Source organism: Physeter macrocephalus, chromosome 4 (genome assembly GCF_002837175.3).
Source record: "Physeter macrocephalus isolate SW-GA chromosome 4, ASM283717v5, whole genome shotgun sequence".
Lineage (NCBI taxonomy): Eukaryota > Metazoa > Chordata > Mammalia > Artiodactyla > Physeteridae > Physeter > Physeter macrocephalus.
The window spans coordinates 59359648-59379680 of NC_041217.1; the positions used below are offsets into that span (position 1 = coordinate 59359648).

A 20033-nucleotide genomic window follows, 5' to 3' on the forward strand; every position below is an offset into this window, starting at 1 on the left:
GCACAGGCTCAGTAACCATGGCTCATGGGCCCAGCCGCTCCGTGGCATGTGGGATCCTCCCGGACCGGGGCATGAACCCGTGTCCCCTGCATCAGCAGGCGGACTCCCAACCACTGCGCCACCAGGGAAGCCCAGAACGAATCTTCTATTCATGAAATTGGAAAGAAGGACAAAACCCATGCTAGTTTTGCTGCTGCGCCTCAAACTGCAAAAATTATGGTCACAGTATATGATAAGTGCTCAGTTAAGATGGAAAAGGTATTAAATTTGTGGGTGGAAGACATGAACAGAAAATGATTCAGTATTAACTGTGGTTTCAAGCAACCACTGGGGGTCTTAGATCATGTCCCCTGTGAACAAGGGGGGACTACTGTACTACACTCAGTATTACAATTCTCTTTTTTTCTAGAGAAACCTCTACCTCTTCCTTAATCCTCTGAGTTTCTCTAACAACATACTGCCTCTCCAGGAACCTTCTAACCCTTCCAAGAACTGTCCGGAGCAGGGTTTCCCTTACCATTTTATCAAGATCTCCCAGGAATAGTTTCAGGCTTTACTGGGAATATGAATGTAGAGGTCATATCTTGATCTTCCTCTGAAGTGCCAGAATCCCAGGGAAGAGAAAGATACAGCCAGCAGTACATGGCCTCTCCCCATTTGGTTCTTTATTTCTCCACTCCCAATCTTGGATTTCCTTGTCCACATATCTGAGGATTTCCACCATGAAATGGCAACTCTCCTTTCCCCTGCCTCAGAGCATCCCCATGAGGGCCAATGATGGGAGCTCTAAGTCCAAGGTTGCCTGTTGTCACTGTCTCAATTAGCTTTCACCACAAAAATGCTACCTAACCAGCCACCTGAGGACTCAATAGCTTAAAACAAAACAGAGATCTCTTCTCATGTTTACAGGATGGCTGTGCAGCACAGGTCTCATTCTGGAGCCCAGGCTGGAGGGGCAGTGACTAACTAGCCATGATTTTGTCATGGCAGAGGACAAAAGCTACCAGAGATATAAGTGAGAATATGTGAGACCTTCTATGACCCATGTTCAGGACTCACACGTAGTCACTTCCACCTACATTCAATCGGCCAAAGCATGTCACATGGCCATGCCAAGTGAAGGGGCATTGAAGTACATTCTGCATAACTGAGACCTCAGCAAGGTGTGCTATGTAACAGCAGGGTGTACTACCACAGAAACACAAAGAAGCAAGACCATTAATTCAATCTACCACAGTCCCTGAGAGACAGAGCAATGGGGGCCAGTAGCTATGCTGTCTGAGGGCCATGGAGCCTGTACTGAAGGTCAGAAATGTATATTAACCAGCAGACACTACAGTTCAAGAGGTATTTTGTGGGACTTGAGCTCTTTGGAATCCCTATGGTTTGTGTATTGCAAAAATTCAACAGAAGGAAAGATGAAGTCAGACCAATCACATCATTAAAGAACTATCATGTTGATTCCATAGGTGTTCTGTTCATAATTATTAAACACTTACTAACAGATATCCATCCTACCAAAGTACCAAAGCCATGCACCATTTCAAAGACTAGCTTCAGTCACTCCCCATTCAGACTAAGCCAAAGTCTTACGGAGAAAGGAATCACTGAATGATACAGCTGAGGGGAAGCTCAGACAATAACTAGCTCAACCCCCTCTTTCTGAAGATGAGGAAACTCAGGCAGAGACAAGTGATGTGACTTAGCCACAAACATGAATGTCTGCAGTGTATTGTGCTGACCCCAGCACTTTGTTCCTATGAGTAAGTCGTGTTAGCAGTTGTGGACTTCTACAAAGGTGGGCCTATGACAGTAATTGAGATCATGGGGCTGTGGGTTCAAAGTCAAGAATTCAGGTGGGACACTGTTGGTTGGCCTCTTCCCAGGGAAAACCTAATCAAAGCTGCATGAGAACAGTGGGGCTCTCAGAGCCTAAAACCCTAGCATAATATTCCTCTTTGGTTATCTCATAACCTGAATCAATACTTTTTTTGTAAGAAGGTGAGCTGTCAGCAGTGCCCCTAGTAGTCTTCTCCTTCCTGACTCCCTCCTCACCTTTCCATTTGAACCAGCCATTTTCTCAGAAAAGATGGGAATGTCAATCAATTTGAGCTAAGATGTCACACTTGCTCTAAACATGTTAACTTTATACACAAAAAGAATTGTGTGTAAAAACGAACAAAAAATCCTAATATCTACCTCTCTCCCAATATTTGAATCGACTGTTCTCCATTGATTAGACCTCTTTGGTCTTGGCCTTTGGTTGTCCGCCACAATTACACTTCAAAGATGCGATTGTCATACTATATTTTATATACTGAGAGCTCCACAGTTCCACTGTAGCCTCTCCATGGCAGAGAGAAATCAAAGTCACATATAAATAAATACAGGAATGGCGACAAAAACTCGGAGAAATCTTTCCCTGCAGGCACTCAGGTCTCAGGGACAGTCTGAAAACTTTGACAAAATTCTCTCCTTGACCAAATTTTAGTCAGGCTCCTCTGAACCCTCTTTTCCACTAGGCCTCTACATAGGACACATACACACCCCCTCCGGTCCTCAGCCCTCCCAGCACAGTTTTAGCAAGAATCCTGCTAAATCAGTTTACAGAGAACCCCCCACCCTGGAAATCCGATCAACCTGGCTTGCCATCACCAAGCATCCCGTTAAATCGGTTTAGCAAGATTCCCTCTACCCTTCTTGTCTCCTCTTAGTATTCCATCCACTGACCTCCTCACTCCGAGGTGGGTGGTAATTCCCCAACTCGTCTCTTTGCCGTATCCAGAGTTGAGCCGGAGAGCTCAGCTCTATTGCGATAGTCTTGCCAGCTATCTCAATAATCCCGAATAAAGTCCTACTTTTCCGCTTTAACAACTGTCAGAATAATTTCTTCTTTAATGAGTTCCCAACAAAAAAACCAAACCCGGGATCTTTTTCTGGAATGAGAAGAGATTCAGGGCTTCTCCGCTCACTTTTGTTGTATTGTCCACAGAGCTGCACGCAAATTCTTTGAACATTTTGGAGAAGATCCTTCTATACAGTTACTTCCTCCATGGCATTACACACTTGGGATTTAACACGCAACAACTACAAAAATCAGGAAGTTCCTTCAACATGTATATTACGTAAGAAGTTCTGAACATATGCCTGCCAGAATATGCATATGCATGCTTCCCGAAAGATCCTAGACCCCTCCTCACTCCCCCCAACCCCCTCGCTGGTCTACTCTTCATAACACATTCCTTGAAGCATGCTTTAGAGTGCCTCGAGTGCTCGTCCAAGCAAGTGCAAAGCAGTGGTTCATGCAAATAAGCGCATGAACGTGTGCACCCAGGCTACATTGAGTTCAAACATAAATCTGGGCTCTTCCTGCCTCTACTATGCCGAGGTCGCACATGGTGCACAGGAAACTGCACCAGGGGGAGCAGAGGGCAGAGAGCACTACTACTCAGGCCAACGAGGCGGAGCCGGGCAGAGGGTCGGGAGCTCAGCCTAGAGGACCGCGCGGCGCGGACCGGCCGGAAGCCACGCCGGTAGGAGGGTCGGGAGCTGGCGCGGGCGCCGTCCCCCGGCGCCGCCGCGGCCCGCTGACATCAGCCGCGCTCCTCCCCTCGCCTCCCAACACCCTCAGCTCCCGGCCGGACCCTCCCTCCTCCCACCACGTGTCCTCCCCGCTCCCTCCCGAGGGGCCGCGCGCACGGGAAGCCGGAGAGACGGAAAGGATGGCGCTGTGACAGCCGGGCCGGAGCCCTCGGCGTCTCCACCGCGGCCCCGGCCCACGCCCCGGCTCTCGGCCCGGCGGTGAGTGCGCGCGGGCGGGCGGGGCGGGGGTCGGGGGCGGCACGGCCCCTCCCTCGGGCCCCCGGCGGTTGGGCCGCGGCGGGGGCGGGGGGTCCCGAGGCTGCAGCTGCAACTGCCGCCGCCACTGCCTTTGTTGCGGGCCCGCCGGGGAAGGCAGGCGGCGCCGGCCCCGGCCGCTCGGCAGGTGCGCTGGGGCCGGGAGCGGGCCAGGCGGGGAGACGGGCCGAGCCGGGCGCGGGCAGGGGGGCGGCAGGAGCGCTCCCGGCGCGGGGCCGCGGAGAAAGGGAAATGGGACAAGATGGCTGGAGAAACCGGAGCGCGCCCGGGGGCGCGGCAGCGGCGGCGGGCGGGGCGCCGGGCGGGTGGGCGGTGGCGGCAGAGGATACCTCTTCGCCTGCACCTTCGCCGCGGGGCGGCGCCCCCATCCCCCCGTCTGCCTCCCGGGAGCCGGCGGGGGAGGCCGCGGCCAAGTTCGGGCCCCAGCTCCAGGGATCTGAAGCCTGTTCCACCCGCCCCAGACCTATCCTGCCGCATTCGCCCGTCCTTTTTGAAAATATCGAAGAAGCAGACTTTGAACTCCGGAAGGATCTTTTCTTTGGAAGCCCGGGAGGATGCGGCCCACAAGATGAGCGCTCACTCCACACCTAGGAATTGCCCGCGCCCCTAGAGGGCAGGAGCGCGGCCCTTTGTACTGGCCTAGGAGCTGGGCGAGAGAATTTGAAGAAGAGAGAGAATTTGCGGCCCAGAGGCAGCGAGTCTTCCAGGTGGCGGTGGGCCCCAGAGCCTGGCCCCAGCTGATTTCTGCACCTTCTTGGGTGTCCAGGCATTACCCCTCACTAAGGATCACCGACTACTGGGCTTGGAAAGTCGCTTAAGGCAGAACACTCTTATTTTCTGACCTGGCTCATGGACAGAACCTTTGAATCTGGAAAATCCAGGTACTCTGGGCCACCCAACCTCCTGATGCTGAACTGGCCCTGTAGAAACAACCCAGTTGAGCGAGTGCTCTATCTGTGTTCAAATGCCTTCATTGAAAAGAAGCCAACACCAATGTCTTGCTGCCAATTCCATGTTTGGGTGGCACTGGCTGTGAGAAAGTTCTGCCATTTGATGCACTCTTTAAAACCTCTTCCTGGAATGTTTACTCAGCGGCCTGTTCTGCCTTCGGGTCTCTACAGAACCAGTCTGGTCTCTCGTACACAGATAGCTTTTTAAATATTTGAAGGCAGCCAGGTATGCTATCTGCCTGCAACCCTCTTCTTATCATAATTAAATATGTCACCTTCCAGCTTCCTGGTGCTTTCCCTGAAACCCTTCCTCCCCAGGCCTGGCCCTGTCCCCTTCAATTGTTCCAGCTGAACTGTGCTTGGGGCTAAAAAGGTTTGTGTAGCCTGAGCTGCCCCCATCACAGACTTTAAAGAGTTCACACTAGCACCTGATTTTTCTGAACTGAATCTTGATTGCAGAGATGGAGTCCACAGCCTACCCTCTCAATTTGACCCTGAAAGAAGAGGAAGAAGAAGAAGAGATTCAGAGCCGGGAACTGGAGGATGGTCCCACAGATATGCAGAAAGTCCGAATCTGCTCAGAGGGCGGATGGGTAAGTAAGAAGGTGTGGAGTCCACACACAGCTGTGAGGGGCAGGCCTGGGAGCCAGGCTTGTATTAAGTCTCTTCCTCAAGCAGACATAGGAAGTAAAAATAGCCTAGCCCAGCCCGGTGTGTTTGCATTCCTGAGAAAACAGTTCTGTGGCTTTAAAAGGCACAGTGAAGAATGGAGGAACTGGTTATGGGAACAGTCCCTTCAGGCACGCAGCTTCAGGCACGCCATCAGGATCGGAAGTCCAAGAGGCCACGACTGTGTCTCTCTCCTGTACCTGTGGATTCCCTATATCCTGCTCAATGCCAGGCACCTTGTAGACACCAACTAAATCTCTGCTGGCCTGTGTGAAAGAAAAATTGTTCTGGCATTTGTTAAGATGATAAGGAAGGCTATTCAGGACTATTGAGATAGGTTTCAAGACTGTCACAATAGGGGCGAGAGATCGGGCTCAGCAAGTGGGGATTTATAGCCAAGGAGCAGAGCGGAGGGCTCAGTGGTTGGAAAATTACTAAGAGGAGACATCCACGGTGGGGGGTTTTTTCTAAACTGACTTAGCAGGATTCTTGCTAAAACTGGTCTGGGCAGACTGAGAACCAGAAGGGGGTGTGTATGTGTCCAAGATAGAGGCCTAGTGGAGAAGAGGGCTCAGAGGAGCCTGACCAAAGTTTGGGTGAGGAGAGAGTCTTTATCACCTACCACTGGTTGAAGGGAACCATTTAAACCATTTAAGTAAGTCTTGGGGCACTGAACTGACGTGAGGAGAGCGTTGTGAGATGAGGCCAATTGGTTCTGTGTGAACACCTCTTACAATGGTTGACACAGGAGAGCTGCATTTCCAGCTGGTCCTGGACGGAGGGATTGGGATAGTAGGCAGCAGTGAATAGGGAGCATATCCAAACAGCATAGTGTGATAGAATTAGAGTAAACTTATAAAAGTGTAAATGCAACAGATATTTATAGTCATCGTTACGTACATTATTCACAGTACTTACTGGACTTCATGATAATTGGGCATGAATGGTAAACATTTTAAAGAAGCAACAAAATGACATTCCTTTTCTCTGCTTAGTTTTCCACTGTGTGTGAATGTCATCGGTATACATATCCTTTGTTCCCAGTGAGAGATCTGTGTTCATAGAATCATGGTCCTTCCAAACTATCCAGTCCCGCTCCACTCCCACTTCACGGGGTGCAGCAAGGTTATCTGTTTTGCCCCTAGGATACACATGTACGCTGACATTTGTTCTTAAAAACACCTCTTGAACTGGAACCTTAAAAGTAGTGCATTTTGTTGTGTGTATGTTATACTTCAATTAAAAAAAATTAAAGCAGTACAACATCAGGCTCTGGGTTTGCTCATCTAGCTATGGAGGCTGGATTGCATTTGTCTCTTCGGCCCACCCTGGCCTCCTCCCCAGTTCAGATCCATGCAGCTGGGGAGATTTTGGAGAGCAGGCGTCATTCCCATCTAGCCCTGAGCAAGAACTCATGGCTTTGAGAATGCATTGGCCAACCGAGAACATCTAGACAGAATGGAGAAGTGCACAAAACAGGTGCAGTAGAAGCGAACATATGAGTGTATTGGGACAACACAGAGAGGAGCAAGGTGAAGCCCATGCTTGGCTGGGAAAGAAGGAGGTAACCAGAGGAGCTGCAGGAGGGGGACTGGCATGTGTGGCACCCAGGCAGTCTGCCATCCATCCGTAGCTACTGAGCACAGTGCTGGGTGTTATTAAGGCAAGATGCCTAGTCTCCCCGGGGTACTAGTCTTGTGAGGAAGATAGGGAAGTAAATCTAATTAACTGCACAGTAATTTGGAGTTCTGTGGGGGAAGTCAGCTCAGGACGGGCTCTGCTGCAGGCTGGAGAACTGGAGAAGGCAGGTCTGGAGCAGTAGGCAATTTTGTCCCCAGCCCCATCCCTCCCAGGGACGTCTGGGTGGAGACGTTTTTGGTTGTCATGACTCGGGGTGGGGCTTGGGGAGTGGGAGATCCTACCAGCATCTCCTGAGTAGAGGCCAGGGATGCTGCTACCCTTCGGTGATGCACAGGACAGCTCCCACAACGAAGAATTATCTGGCCAAAAATGTCAGCAGTGCTGAGGTGGGAAAAACCCTGCTCTAGAGCATTAAAACTAGGGGAAGAAAAGAATCGAATATGTATTTAGGTTGTTGGGGATTGTGTTAGAGTGATCAATAAAAGCTTTTCAAACCAAAGAATCATGCTGTATATTAGGGTAATATTTCGTGAGAGAACTGGAGTAGAAATCCAACTTCAAGTAGAAAAAAGAGAAAGTGTACTTTGAACCAAGCCTTAGGCATAGGTGGAACCAGCCAAGGGAAGGGAGGGTCTTGCCCTCCTGGCAGCCAGAAGCCAAAGCACTGGAGAGGAAAGCTTGTGTGTGCAGAGTCCGCAGCAGCTTCTGCAGCTGGAGTCTGCAGTGCGTGTCAGGGAGTGGAGGGGATGGGCGAGAGAAGCAGAGGGGCCAGGGGACCAGCCAGCCCTGCGGGGGAGTGTGCTGCACCCAGGAGTCTGAGCTCTCTCCCTAGTAGCTCTGAGGGAGTAGTCCTCGGCTCGTCTTTGTAAGGGACCCTAAGGTTTGCTACCGCCACCAGGCAGAGGCCACTTGGCCTAAGTGGCCTGCCGAGAAAGCACGGGCTTGGGAGTCAGACTTGCTAACTCTGTGACCTTGGGCAAGATACTTAGCAGCCCTGTTTCCTCACCCATAAAACTGGGGTGGTGATCCTCGTATCCCTGTATTATTTAAAGGATTCAATAAGGTAACACATTTAACCACGTAAGAGGGAGTGCCCTACACAGTGCCTGGCATACAGCAGGCACTCTATCAGTGCACCGGTCCCAGCTCTCTAAGTGCTGTCTTCGCTGGGTGGTCATGCAGCTCTGTCAGCGAGCCTGGGCAGCAGGGCCGTTACCCTTGGAGATAAGCGTTGGAATGCCAGCTCGTGGGAACCCAGTGAGGCAGCACACACAAGCTGAAGGAAGAACACCTGTCTGATGAGTCCTTGACCTTCTGAGGGAAGGGAGGAAGGCAGGGATCGAGGACCTCTACCTGTGAGGCCAAGCAAGGGTGTCCAGGGGTTGGATGCCGGCTGCCTGATTTCTGAGTTTGGCCCAGGGCTGGCCCTGTTTACCTTGTGCTGTGCTCGGCTAGATAAAAGGCCTCTGTGGAGAGAGGGGAGGCCTGCATAACAGGGCCTGGCTGAAGACTTGCTCAATTCTCACAGAAGGTTGCTGTGAGGAGAATTCCTAAGCCACTGCACTGTGTGCCTCTGGAGCATAATGTGGGCTTGTCTGAGGATCCTCCGGGGCTCAGTCATAAATGGGAAGAGATGAATCCAGCCCCAGCCTCCAGCTGCCTTCTCACCACTCCAGGGCTGCTGATATTTTTACCAGGCCCAGGACGTGTTACCTTCTACAAGGATCGATATGGGTAGCCCCTCTGAAATGACAGGCATAGCCAGTCCTGTGTCCTGTTTTATCAGCAAAGGGAAAGGGACTATAAATATGTATGGCCTAGATCTGGAATTTCCTAGGGAGAGAAAAGGCCAAAGGGAGAGTTTTTTAAAATCCTGGGAAGTGGGATGGGGTGGGATGGAAAATTCCTGGCTGCCTGGCTTTCCAGATTGATGAAGTCTGAGCGGAGCCTAGAGACCAATCCGTTTGTACCTCCTGGTATTTTACACTAGGGATTTTTGACCATTCTTACTCCAGAGTAAGTTCAGTTTTGTGACAGATAAATTTCAACGATTATTTGAAACTATTCCAAGTGGAATAAGAGAAGGGAAGTCCAGAGGTTATTTGCTTAAATCTTTGATTCAAGAACACATTTTTACGGGATTACTACCTACAGGAAGTGTTCTAGGCTTCGGGAAACAAAATGGAATAAGCCCAGGTTCTGCCCTCAGTGAGCCAATATTCTAGTGGAAGAAGCAGACAGGTAAACAAAGAGGACTCTGCAGTGTGATAAGTGCCACCAGAGCCTTGAGCCCAGGGCGTCACAGGGCACACAGCCTGGGTTGGGACCAGTTTCCCGGGGAACAGGATGTCTGGGCTGAGTCTTGGAAGGTGGGTGGGTGTCAGCCAGACCAAGGACGGGGAGGACCTCCGAGGCAGCAGAGCACCATGTGCGGAGACACGGAGGGTGTGAGGATGGTTTGTTCAGGGAACTGCAGCAGCTGAGTACCACTGAGCGTGTGCGGGGTGGGAGTGGAGGCCTGCCAGCTGGTTACCTGGGAGGGCCCTCTGCCCTCTGTGAGGGCGGGAGCCTTGAAGTCAGACAGCACTGTGTCCCACTCTCAACCCTGCCGTTATTGGCTGTGTGACTTTGGGCCAGAAACGGGGCTGCTCTGAGCCAGTTTCCTCCTTAATTAAATGGGGCTGTGGGGGGAATAAGGGAAGCAGTTACAGGGCCTTTCCTAGGAGGTTCTCCCTGTGTGGAAGGGGCTGTGAGGGTGGGGAGGGACGAGGTGGGCTTCGTGAGTAAGGAAGAAGGGCCAGGAGATCTAGATGACTGATGGCCGGGTGCCTGAAGAAGCTGCAGGCGATGCAGACCCTGAACTTTTCTAAGCAGATGGAAAACGGTACTCTGATCCCCCAGGCCCTAGATTCAGCTATGGGGAGTATCTGAAAGCAGCAGCCCAGATCCCTTACCATTGAATACGATGAACTTTGGAGTAGGATTTTTAATGACTGAAAGAAAACACATAGTAAAAAGAAAAGCAGAGCGTTGAACAAGAGGGGGTCGGTCTGGGTCGCTTGGCTGCTTAGGCACCCCCATCCCACTGGCGCATGGGGGTGGGGAGGTAGGTGAGCCAGGAGCGGCCGTAGAGCCCTCTTCTCTGTCCTTAGGGCTTCCTGCTGCGGGTCTAGGCATCAAAGCAAAGCAGTCTGCTCTAGTATCTCATTACATAAATTGAAGCTCTAATTAGCCCTTCTGTCCTCCTCGTGTCGTGCTCTTGTGGATTGGAAAAGGCTGGCTGAGGCCCCTTCTCTCACTGGCCTCTGCCTGGCAGCTTTGGGTTCTGAGTCAAAAACTGGGGCTAGTGCCCTGCAAATGGAGACTAGTGCCCAGGAGGCCCCCAACACCCTCCTGGGCTGAGGATCTGTGACCAAGGGAGAGAGCAGGGTTGTCTTGGTGGGGCAGCTGTCTCAGGGTGTTTCCTGGAGCGTGGTTGGTTCTGGCTCTGGACGGGGGGCTGAGCCGTGATCAGCTCTCCCTGCTGTATGTGAGGATCCAGTGTCTCCCAACCAGTACGGGGGCTTTTCTTCTCAAGGTGCTGCTCTCCTTATCTGTGGATGCGGGGGGAGGAAAGCACTCAGCAGGGCATGGGACACCTTGTTTTTGTCTTGGTTTTGCTTCTCAGAGGAGCCGTGTGACTGAGGACAGACGTTTCCCTAGGCCCAAGCCCGCGCCTGTGAGATGAGGATGCATGATCTGTGTCTGCATGTGCCTACTAGTCGTTGAGAAAGGCCTGTTCACTGTTCCAGGTGCCGGCCCTATTCGATGAGGTGGCCATATATTTTTCCGATGAGGAGTGGGAAGTTTTGACGGAGCAACAAAAGGCCCTCTACCGGGAGGTCATGAGGATGAATTATGAAACTGTCCTGTCCCTGGGTAAAGCTTTGTTTTCCTTTGTCTTCTAGAAGCTCTGAGCCCAGAGAATTGTTTCCATGTCTCTCTTCTCTGGTGTATCCAACATCCCTCTCTCCTCAACTTGGAGTCTGTCCCCTCAATGCCTGTGCCCATTTAATTTCCTGTTTTTGATTTAGGCAGATATAAATATTGTGGCCTTCTATGCAGCAGCTTGTGCCAGCTCTCAGACCCATCCTCATTCAACCCAGGCATTCTCATCACAAAAAGAAAAAATAAGACATAATCTGAGAAATGTCACCATGGGTCTGGGCCTGTGCTTCATATGTTCCTTAGGAAGGAAGGCAGGCCTCATTGTTACCCTGTCAGCCTTAGAAGCTTGGGGACATATCCTCAAAGAATCCTTGCTCCCTTCCCAGCATTGATATCCATATTATTGGAATGTAACCATTTGGAGGGATTTCCCCATTTGCTCATATGGGTACCAGAGTGCTCATTACATCCGTGGCTGCACCCACCCACTTCCCTGCTAAATGCAGTTCCTTTTTGTTGTTGCTAGTACATTAGCAGAGATTCATAAATTCCCTTGGACAGACCTATTTCCCATCATATTTTTTCTTTAAGTATCCCTGTGCCCTTTCCCCCCACCTTTCATAAATCTGTATTGAGAAGACTGTGGTGGGGTGGGAGTGGAGGGGAGAGTTTCTTAAGTATTATAGAGTACTTATTTTGGCAGTGTTCCAAGACAGTAACACACAGCTGTTACCTGTTTTATTTCCTATAAACAGAATTCCCATTCCCTAAGCCCGACATGATCACTCGGTTGGAAAGGGAGGAGGAGTCTCAGAATTCTGACGAATGGCAGTTCCAGGGAGGAACCTTTGCAGGTACTATGGTTAACCCAATTCAACATCCATCCAATGGGAGAATAATGAAGATGAATTTTAAGTTTCCAGGTACATTCTATGGGGTATTTAAGAGTAAGGCAAGATTGTGAGGCAGAAAGATTATGGGCTTTGGAGTTTCAGAATCTCCTTTCCTATGCTATGTGACCTTAGGTGACTTCATCCACCTCTCTGAGCCTCCATTTCTTCACCTGTCAACTGTCAGTAGTAAATCTCAACATGCACCTTTGTATGCAGGTGAACCAAATTGAAGTTTGTATGGCTTTGGTCCAGCGCACATCCTGGGTGCCTCGGTGGCACACCACACACCTCTGAAAACTAAGGAAAATAGTGTGACGAAGCATGCATCCAGGGTTACTTACTTGGCTTCCTGTCTCCTTAATCTTGGATAGAAAAAGCAGTAGCAGCTGTAGTACATATTTGAGCAAATATGTCTAAAGAAGCACTCGGTCTTTTATCAAGAAACATAGTTAGAGGGCAGGAGTTGGATAAATACAGCTTCCCAACAGCCAGAGTGGTTTGATTTGCCTTCTCTCTATAAGTAATAGTTTAAAATGCTGTATTTCATTGATTCTAAGACACGTTTTTCCCTCATCACTTTAACATCTCTGCAGTTGAGAATGCCTTTTAAAATTGATGGCATGTTATAGTTTCACTAGTAGCTTTTTTTTTTTCTTAATGGCATATAATGGTGCCTCTTGCAGTTGATGGCATCTTAGTTTTGGTGAGATATGGTAATTTCCGTGAGTCGTATTCAGCTTCTGTGGCCACCTTCTAAACAGAAACATACATTGAAACCCAGTTCTGACATTGGTATGCAAGAACCATACTTCTGCCTTATAAGCTTAACTTTGCTAAGTGTGGTATTGCTGTAGATTTTCTTGGTTTAAGGGATATGATTCAGCCCATGATGATACAAATTCTGTAATATTATGTGGTAGTATGGGTTATAATTGGCTTCTCGTCCAGGTAAAGGTTATTGTGACATAAGCGTGGCCCACACAGTTAGTATGTGATCCAAGCTTGTTGCCTATATTCAGCTTCCAGCTCTGCCACTTCCTAGCTCAGCTACCTTGATGCATTACTTAATCTCTCTAGACTCACCTGCAAAGAAGAAATAAACAGTTATTGTGAGAATTAGATGTGGTAATACATGGGAATTGGCATGGGGGTAAGGACTTCGTAAGTGTTACCTGTTATTAGAGCTACTGCTTTTTGTGAATTTGAGATTAAGGTAGTCTTGGTATTTCGACCAAAAAAAAAAAAAATCAGGGAATGAGCCAGAAATCATTTTACTTACGGGCACTGTCTCTGCCCCTCCCTGTCTGTCTGCCAGAAAATGAGGAATCTGACGTGAAGCCCCCAGATTGGGTGGGTCCGATGAACACGGCCTCCCAGTTTCCGCAGCCTCAGCACCTGGACGGCTATGGCCTCCGTCTGCCTCGAGACATCACAGAGCTGCCCGAGTGGGGCGAGGGGTACCCCTTCTACATGGCCATGGGCTTCCCTGGGTACGACCTCTCGGCAGACGACCTGGCCGGGAAGTTTCAGTTCAGCCGGGGCATGCGCCGCAGTTATGATGCGGGGTTCAAGTTAATGGTGGTGGAGTACGCCGAGAGCACCAACAACTGCCAGGCGGCCAAGCAGTTCGGGGTGCTGGAAAAAAACGTCCGCGACTGGCGCAAAGTGAAGCCGCAGCTGCAGAACGCCCACGCCATGCGGCGCGCCTTCCGGGGCCCCAAAAACGGGCGCTTCGCCCTGGTGGACCAGCGCGTGGCCGAGTACGTTCGATACATGCAGGCCAAAGGGGACCCCATCACCAGGGAGGCCATGCAGCTGAAAGCTCTGGAGATTGCTCAGGAGATGAACATTCCGGAGAAAGGGTTCAAGGCCAGCTTGGGCTGGTGTCGAAGAATGATGCGAAGGTATGACTTGTCTCTGCGGCATAAGGTGCCGGTGCCCCAGCAGCTGCCGGAAGACCTGACCGAGAAGCTCGTCACCTACCAGCGGAGCGTCCTGGCTCTGCGCAGGGCCCACGACTACCAGGTGGCTCAGATGGGAAATGCTGACGAGACGCCCATTTGCTTAGAGGTGCCCTCGAGGGTTACTGTGGACAACCAGGGTGAAAAGCCCGTCTTGGTCAAGACGCCAGGCAGGGAGAAACTGAAAATCACAGCCATGCTTGGTGTCTTGGCAGATGGGAGGAAGTTACCTCCGTACATCATTCTGAGGGGCACATACATCCCCCCCGGGAAGTTCCCCAGTGGCATGGAAATCCGTTGTCACCGGTACGGATGGATGACGGAGGACTTGATGCAGGACTGGTTGGAAGTGGTGTGGAGGCGGAGAACCGGTGCAGTGCCCAAGCAGCGAGGGATGCTGATCCTGAATGGCTTCCGGGGCCACGCCACTGATTCGGTGAAGAGCTCCATGGAAAGCATGAACACCGACATGGTCATCATCCCGGGGGGCCTGACCTCGCAGCTGCAGGTGTTGGATGTGGTGGTCTACAAACCCCTGAATGACAGTGTCCGGGCCCAGTACTCCAACTGGCTCCTGGCGGGGAACCTGGCACTGAGCCCCACAGGGAACGCCAAGAAGCCGCCCCTCGGCCTCTTTCTGGAGTGGGTCATGGTGGCATGGAATAGCATCTCAAGCGAATCCATCGTCCAGGGGTTCAAGAAGTGCCACATCTCCAGCAACTTGGAGGACGAGGATGATGTCCTGTGGGAAATCGAGAGCGAGCTGCCAGGAGGAGGGGAACCACCCAAAGAGTGCGACACTGAGAGCCTGATGGAGAGCAACTGAGGGAAAGCCAAGGTAAGCAGTCAGGAGGAACTGCCCGGCGCCTACCCTGAGGGACGTGTTGGGTTCCACAAACACCTTTTCTCTTGCCATTATTTTCCTCTGTTTCTGAGAACTCTTCGAGCCCACAGCGCAGTGCTGTAGGTAACAGGCCATCAGCATTTTCTCCTTTATGTGAAACTTTGGTTTCTTGGCTTATTTCGTGGGTACTTTGTATAATGCATGAAGTGAACAAGGAGTGGGCTCCCAGAACATTTAATCTGAGAGCCGTAATTATCGCTGAAATTATTTGGGCCTGAAAGAGCGTAGTCTGACATGGCTCCGATAAGAAAAAGTTTTGTCTGCAAAACCAAAATTTTTCTTCCTGTTATAAATCGTGCTGAACATTTAGGGCCAGTGTGTGTACCTGATTGACTTGGAGCGGCCGTGCTCGCCTTGGCTAGCCTGTAGGGCTGGGACATAAGGACGTGTGTGCCTTCGGACTGTGTCCCCTGGGCCTCGGGTCTCCATCCTGGGGTGGTCTGCAATAGCCCAGTGGGGAAGGAAAGAAATAGCTTATGCTTGCTTCTCCCTGGGAGTTCAAAAGTGTATTTTAAACCATCATCTCATTCTCATGACATCACATGGAGTGAACAATTATAATAATTTCACAGACGTTTGAAGGCTGATATTTTTAAATTGAAACTGCACAAGAAAAAAAAAAACAAAACAGAATGCTTATCTCGGACTACAGTGAGTAAAATCTAAGGACTGAGGACGACAGGCCCGAGAATTTTCAGTTGAGTATAGAAGGGCAACAGCTTTAAAAGGAAGTGGGGAGTGGGGGGCTACCAGATATCACTAGTGGAGTGAGCCTCCCCACCCGGACCCCTTGAGAGAGGAGAACGACCACCTACAGTGGGCAACATACAGAGAGAACAGACATTTCATTTTACCTTCTTGTTCTCATTTCCCTAATTGTCAGTTCATTTGTTCCTCCAGACAGTGTTTAATATGAAGAGAGCACTCCTTTTACAGAGGACCTAAAAGTATCTTGACGGTTTCTTTTTCTTTCCTTTAAAGTATAATTAGGTATTTCCATCCTACTTGCTTCTTTCTCCAAATGAAATGCTAAGAGAAATCTTCTGTTACACCGCCCCCCTTCATGCTGTGTAAGTTGAAGAGTGACTTATGTCTCCTTCCCTGCCCCCAAATCGAACTGTACTCCTAACATTGAACCGTAGTGTTATTCTGAGACCCCTAGAATTACAGAGCCAAGGAGAAGTTCTTAGTATTACAGTTGAAATCACCAAAATTGCTTTTTTCCCCTCATGTTCTTATTCTTTCACTCCGTGAATTCAGCCTCCCTTTTCTGCTAATCATTACACTGCCTCCACTGGATATCAGACTTTGAATTATAGTGACTTTTTATCCTTTTTACCTCCCTGCCCCCCCTTGTTAGATAACATTTTTGTGCATTTTTAATTTTCTAAGCTATTTGCTACCCAAAGGACTGGATCAAAAACTGCCAGAAGAGGAAAGGGAAAAAAACAATGCTGGGCTACAGCTATGTACGTACGCATTTATGTCCGATCCCAACCATGAGCTTTGGCTCATCTTGACAGCCACAGTTCTCTGTACAGCTGCCCTGTTTTTGAGCTGAGGAAGTGCCAGAAGTAGGCAGGGATTCTCATCGAACAAGACATTTTGGAGGCGACGTGGGCATAAAATGGCCTCTTATCTGTTTGGAAATCTGACTAATGGAATAAATATGTTCTTGAAGTTATACAATGTCTAAAATCCAAGGGTTAACTCACACTTAGGTTCTCTCTGTTTTCCAGCAAATGAACTGTATTTGGAACAGTTGAGGAGGAAAATCCTCAAGAAGATTTCCTCGCAGCGTGGATACACAGGGAGCAGCAGGAAAAGGCCATGGGGCTCAGAACAGCCCAGGTCTGGACAGCAGCCTGAGCTTCCTGTCTTGGGACACCGCCCACCCTCGCCCCACGTCCATGAGGTGTCAGAAAAGTCTAGGACCCTTCACTTCATCAGAGACATGATTAGAAAAGAAACTGCTTCTGCCTCATTTCTTGTTTTAGAGATTACTCCATGTGTCCATCAAAAGAAACCTGTAGATAGGAATGAACAAAGGTATTTCCTGGAGAAGAGGCCATTTGTTCAGCACCAATAAGAGACTCATCATATGGGCCCAACTCCACTGGTATTCTTTCTGTGGAGAAAACCTCAAGTCAATGTTTTTTCTTCTGCCTTTAAAAATGCTTCCATCAGTAGAACCTGTCCCCACACAGGTCAAGACTGCAGAGAAGGCTTTGTAGAAATGGTCATTTATGTACACCTGCTACTTACATATTTCCTCTTTTGGAAAAATGAGATGCTAATAATAACAAAATTCAGACATACTGGCCTGGTGCCAGCAGATGGCTTTTCTGTAGACAAACTAGGTTAGTGTGGAAGATACAGATTAAAATAAACTATGCCGTTTCATTTATCCTCCCAATCTGGTTGGCAGCTAGACTTTTCTAGGGTCTCATTTAATGGCCCTGTTTTTCATTATTATTATATTTAATGATAGGGTAGCATTTAGTACACAAGCTCTTCTGTTTCTCAGGCTGCCTGCAGAAGTCACCATAAATTATCTGCTGTCTACATGGTACAAAGCTCATTGACTCATCTGATACTTGTTTCGTTAATTCCTTTAATATTTTTATCGCAAGGGTGGTGAGAGGGCGTGGGCCTTTAGCCACAGCTATTTGAAGACTTCTTATCCTCTATCCTGCAGAAATAGGTGGGAGGTCTTTGAATTTTTACACTAAAGTAATTTGCATTCCCACATAACTTGAGTGTTATGAAAACATTCCTTCAAAGCTACCTGTGCTACGAAAAATATGCCAGAACCGCACAGACGAAGCCATGGTTAGAAATGTCATTACAGTGTCAGATCTGGTTAACAGGCTACTATAACCACTTTTCCTTCCTGTAGACCCAGCTCATTTGTATATTATACTGTTCTTGGCATTTTGAAACACCTATTTCTACTCAGGTACTCATTTTCCTATTAGTGATCCACCTTCCTCATTTTTTAAAACCAATTTTCCTCCAAGAGGGGAAATTTCACTTATCTTCTGATATCTGAATAACTTTCAATGTTTGAATCATTTCCCCATTTGCTTTTTACCTGTACTGTATTCTTTGTCATCTCAAACGGCATTTTAAATCCAGCTACTTTTCATTCCAGAAGTTTTCATTCCCTCCAATTACACTTAATTTATCCTCCACTATCCTGGTTCCTGGCCCTTTCCTCTTTATGTCCTCCTTTACTTTGGGAGCTTAAAGGACTTTATAAGACCTAATTTTTGGTTCCTGCACTGGAGCCATAGTTGTCTTGCAGGGAAGAGTAGAAAATGGGTTCAACTCCTGTTTCATTCCACCAACACCTCCTTGAGTCTCATCGTCAGCTGATAGATGATGCCTTACAGGTTGCTTAGCACTGGAACTTCCCTAGAGGAATGGCTCTACTGTCAGGGTTTTTCTGGGCTCATTCTTCCACTGACTTAATTATGATCTATGCCTAACAGAGCCCCAGTACAACTATTTTGCAGAATGGCTATTACCCTAGAGTTACTATAGCACATATTGAGACATAGTTGTACTCCCCAGTAGATAGGAACTCCGACAATAAACTTTGATAATAAAGACAATAGGCTCTGGTGGTTTTATTTATTATCTGTGTGAAAAGTCACATTTCAAACTCTACACTTTATTCTCCAGTTTGGTACCAATATATTACACCCTTGAAATAAAAAAGTCTGTTCATGGGATGGCAGTGTAAGTAATGTTGGTGTCTTTAAAGACAAATGTTACTTGTGGTTTTAAACTGGCTTTTAAAGGTGGGGGAAAGGGCCCTGGCAAAAATAGCTTTTTCCCTCAATCAGTCATGTTTTGGATGCTCTCAGGAAAAATCACACGAAGGAAATTCATAAAGGGATATTAATTTTAAAAGGATGGAAACATGCTAGCAGCTTGATGAACAGAAAACTTGTGTCCTGTTTTCACAAATTTCTCTAAAAATGAAAGTATGATGAACCTATATGCCCTTTCATGGTGTGCTTTTAGTCTTGACAATCTACCATGCCTGTAGATTCAATTAAATATTAATCTACTCTCCAAGAATAATCTAGACATTTTTCCTTTTTTAAGCCATGAGAATTAAATGCTGAACCAATCTGTTGGCCACAGCATCTAAGTCTGACCCCTAAAACCAAGCCTCCTTAACCATTCAAACTGGAGGCATTTTGGTCTGAGTCAAAAGACATGATGAAACAGAGGTATTTATCTACGGTCAAAGTGAGCCATCATTTAGAAGACACTTCATGAAATTCGATCAGGAACGTCGTGATCACTTCAGGCAATGGGAGAAGTGTTAGAGAAATTGTGTGCTTGGTTGATCCCAGCAATGGGTGACAAAGGTGATAAGAATGTGTGCTAAGCCAGCATGCTGGTACCTGGTAGAAAATAAGGCGGGCCTTATCCAACCTGGTTTTGCACAATGATACACCTACAGCTAAAAGACAATTACTGAAATCCCTACAGGAAAACTAAGCTTTATTCTAAGCCTGAAATTATCTGGTTTCTAGTAGCTTTTTTCCTCTTTGAAATAGTTATTTTTCTAAATGATGCTTAATAATAAGCACTCATGATTCCTTAAGAACCTAATTATAGAAGAGACTGCACTCAGGGTCCCACAGTTGACCATGGTGCTACAGCTGGAGGCCACCTTTGGTGGAACAAGGCATTTGAACTCGGGGGCTCTCTTGAAAAATCCTAAGTATCACTCTATCTACCTGCCTGCCTTGCCCTCAACCCAATCTCTCCACTGTACAAAATGATGCTTGAGGGAAACTGGCATGGAAAGCAGATCTTGGTTTGTAGGCCTGAAACTTGAGAGGCGAAAAGAGTCCTCTGGTGTCCTGTGGTCCCACCAGAGTAGGCAACTAGGGATTTAGGCCAGGTCCTATAGAGTAGTGAGGAATTTTTCTGTTTGGAGGTCCCTCTGCTATACAGATTTCTATGGAACCTGCCACTGCAATGAGCAGCAGGGCATGTCTGAGGCTTCTAGCTGCCTCTCCATCTATGGAACACATGAAATTTAACACATACTTAGCATTAAGGCTCAGATACATGGATAGGCCAAACCAAAACCACTATATGCAGTTAGATACCAGTTCAAATTCTTACAAACCCTAAAAATTCTTGAGTTATCTAAAACTCTAAAGGACTTTCCAGACTTGTGCCAAGAACTGAAACTAGGCTG

The 20033-nt window shown here is 48.4% G+C and overlaps 1 protein-coding gene across 2 annotated transcripts; it reads left to right on the top strand.

Moving 5' to 3' along the window:
* Positions 1-3662: 3662 nt before the first annotated feature.
* On the top strand, positions 3663-18420 carry POGK (pogo transposable element derived with KRAB domain). 2 transcript variants are annotated; one of them, XM_024116682.3, is made up of 6 exons: positions 3663-3801; positions 5268-5401; positions 10910-11036; positions 11801-11899; positions 13254-14737; positions 16543-18420. In XM_024116682.3, the coding sequence occupies exons 2-5, from the start codon at positions 5270-5272 to the stop codon at positions 14723-14725; spliced, it is 1830 nt and encodes a 609-aa protein (XP_023972450.1). In that variant the 5' UTR covers positions 3663-3801; positions 5268-5269; the 3' UTR covers positions 14726-14737; positions 16543-18420. The 2 variants fall into 2 exon arrangements, with proteins under 2 accessions (XP_023972450.1, XP_028344467.1); XM_028488666.2 differs by lacking the exons at positions 3663-3801; positions 10910-11036; positions 11801-11899 and having other exon boundaries at positions 5334-5401.
* Positions 18421-20033: the final 1613 nt, after the last annotated feature.

Excerpts from the sequence above, each read along its gene's own strand:
- POGK (XM_024116682.3), top strand. The coding sequence starts at position 5,270 with ATGGAGTCCACAGCCTACCCTCTCAATTTGACCCTGAAAGAAGAGGAA. Across the intron at positions 11,037-11,800 it reads TGAAACTGTCCTGTCCCTGG|AATTCCCATTCCCTAAGCCC; the intron begins GTAAAGCTTTGT and ends TCCTATAAACAG. Across the intron at positions 11,900-13,253 it reads CCAGGGAGGAACCTTTGCAG|AAAATGAGGAATCTGACGTG; the intron begins GTACTATGGTTA and ends TCTGTCTGCCAG.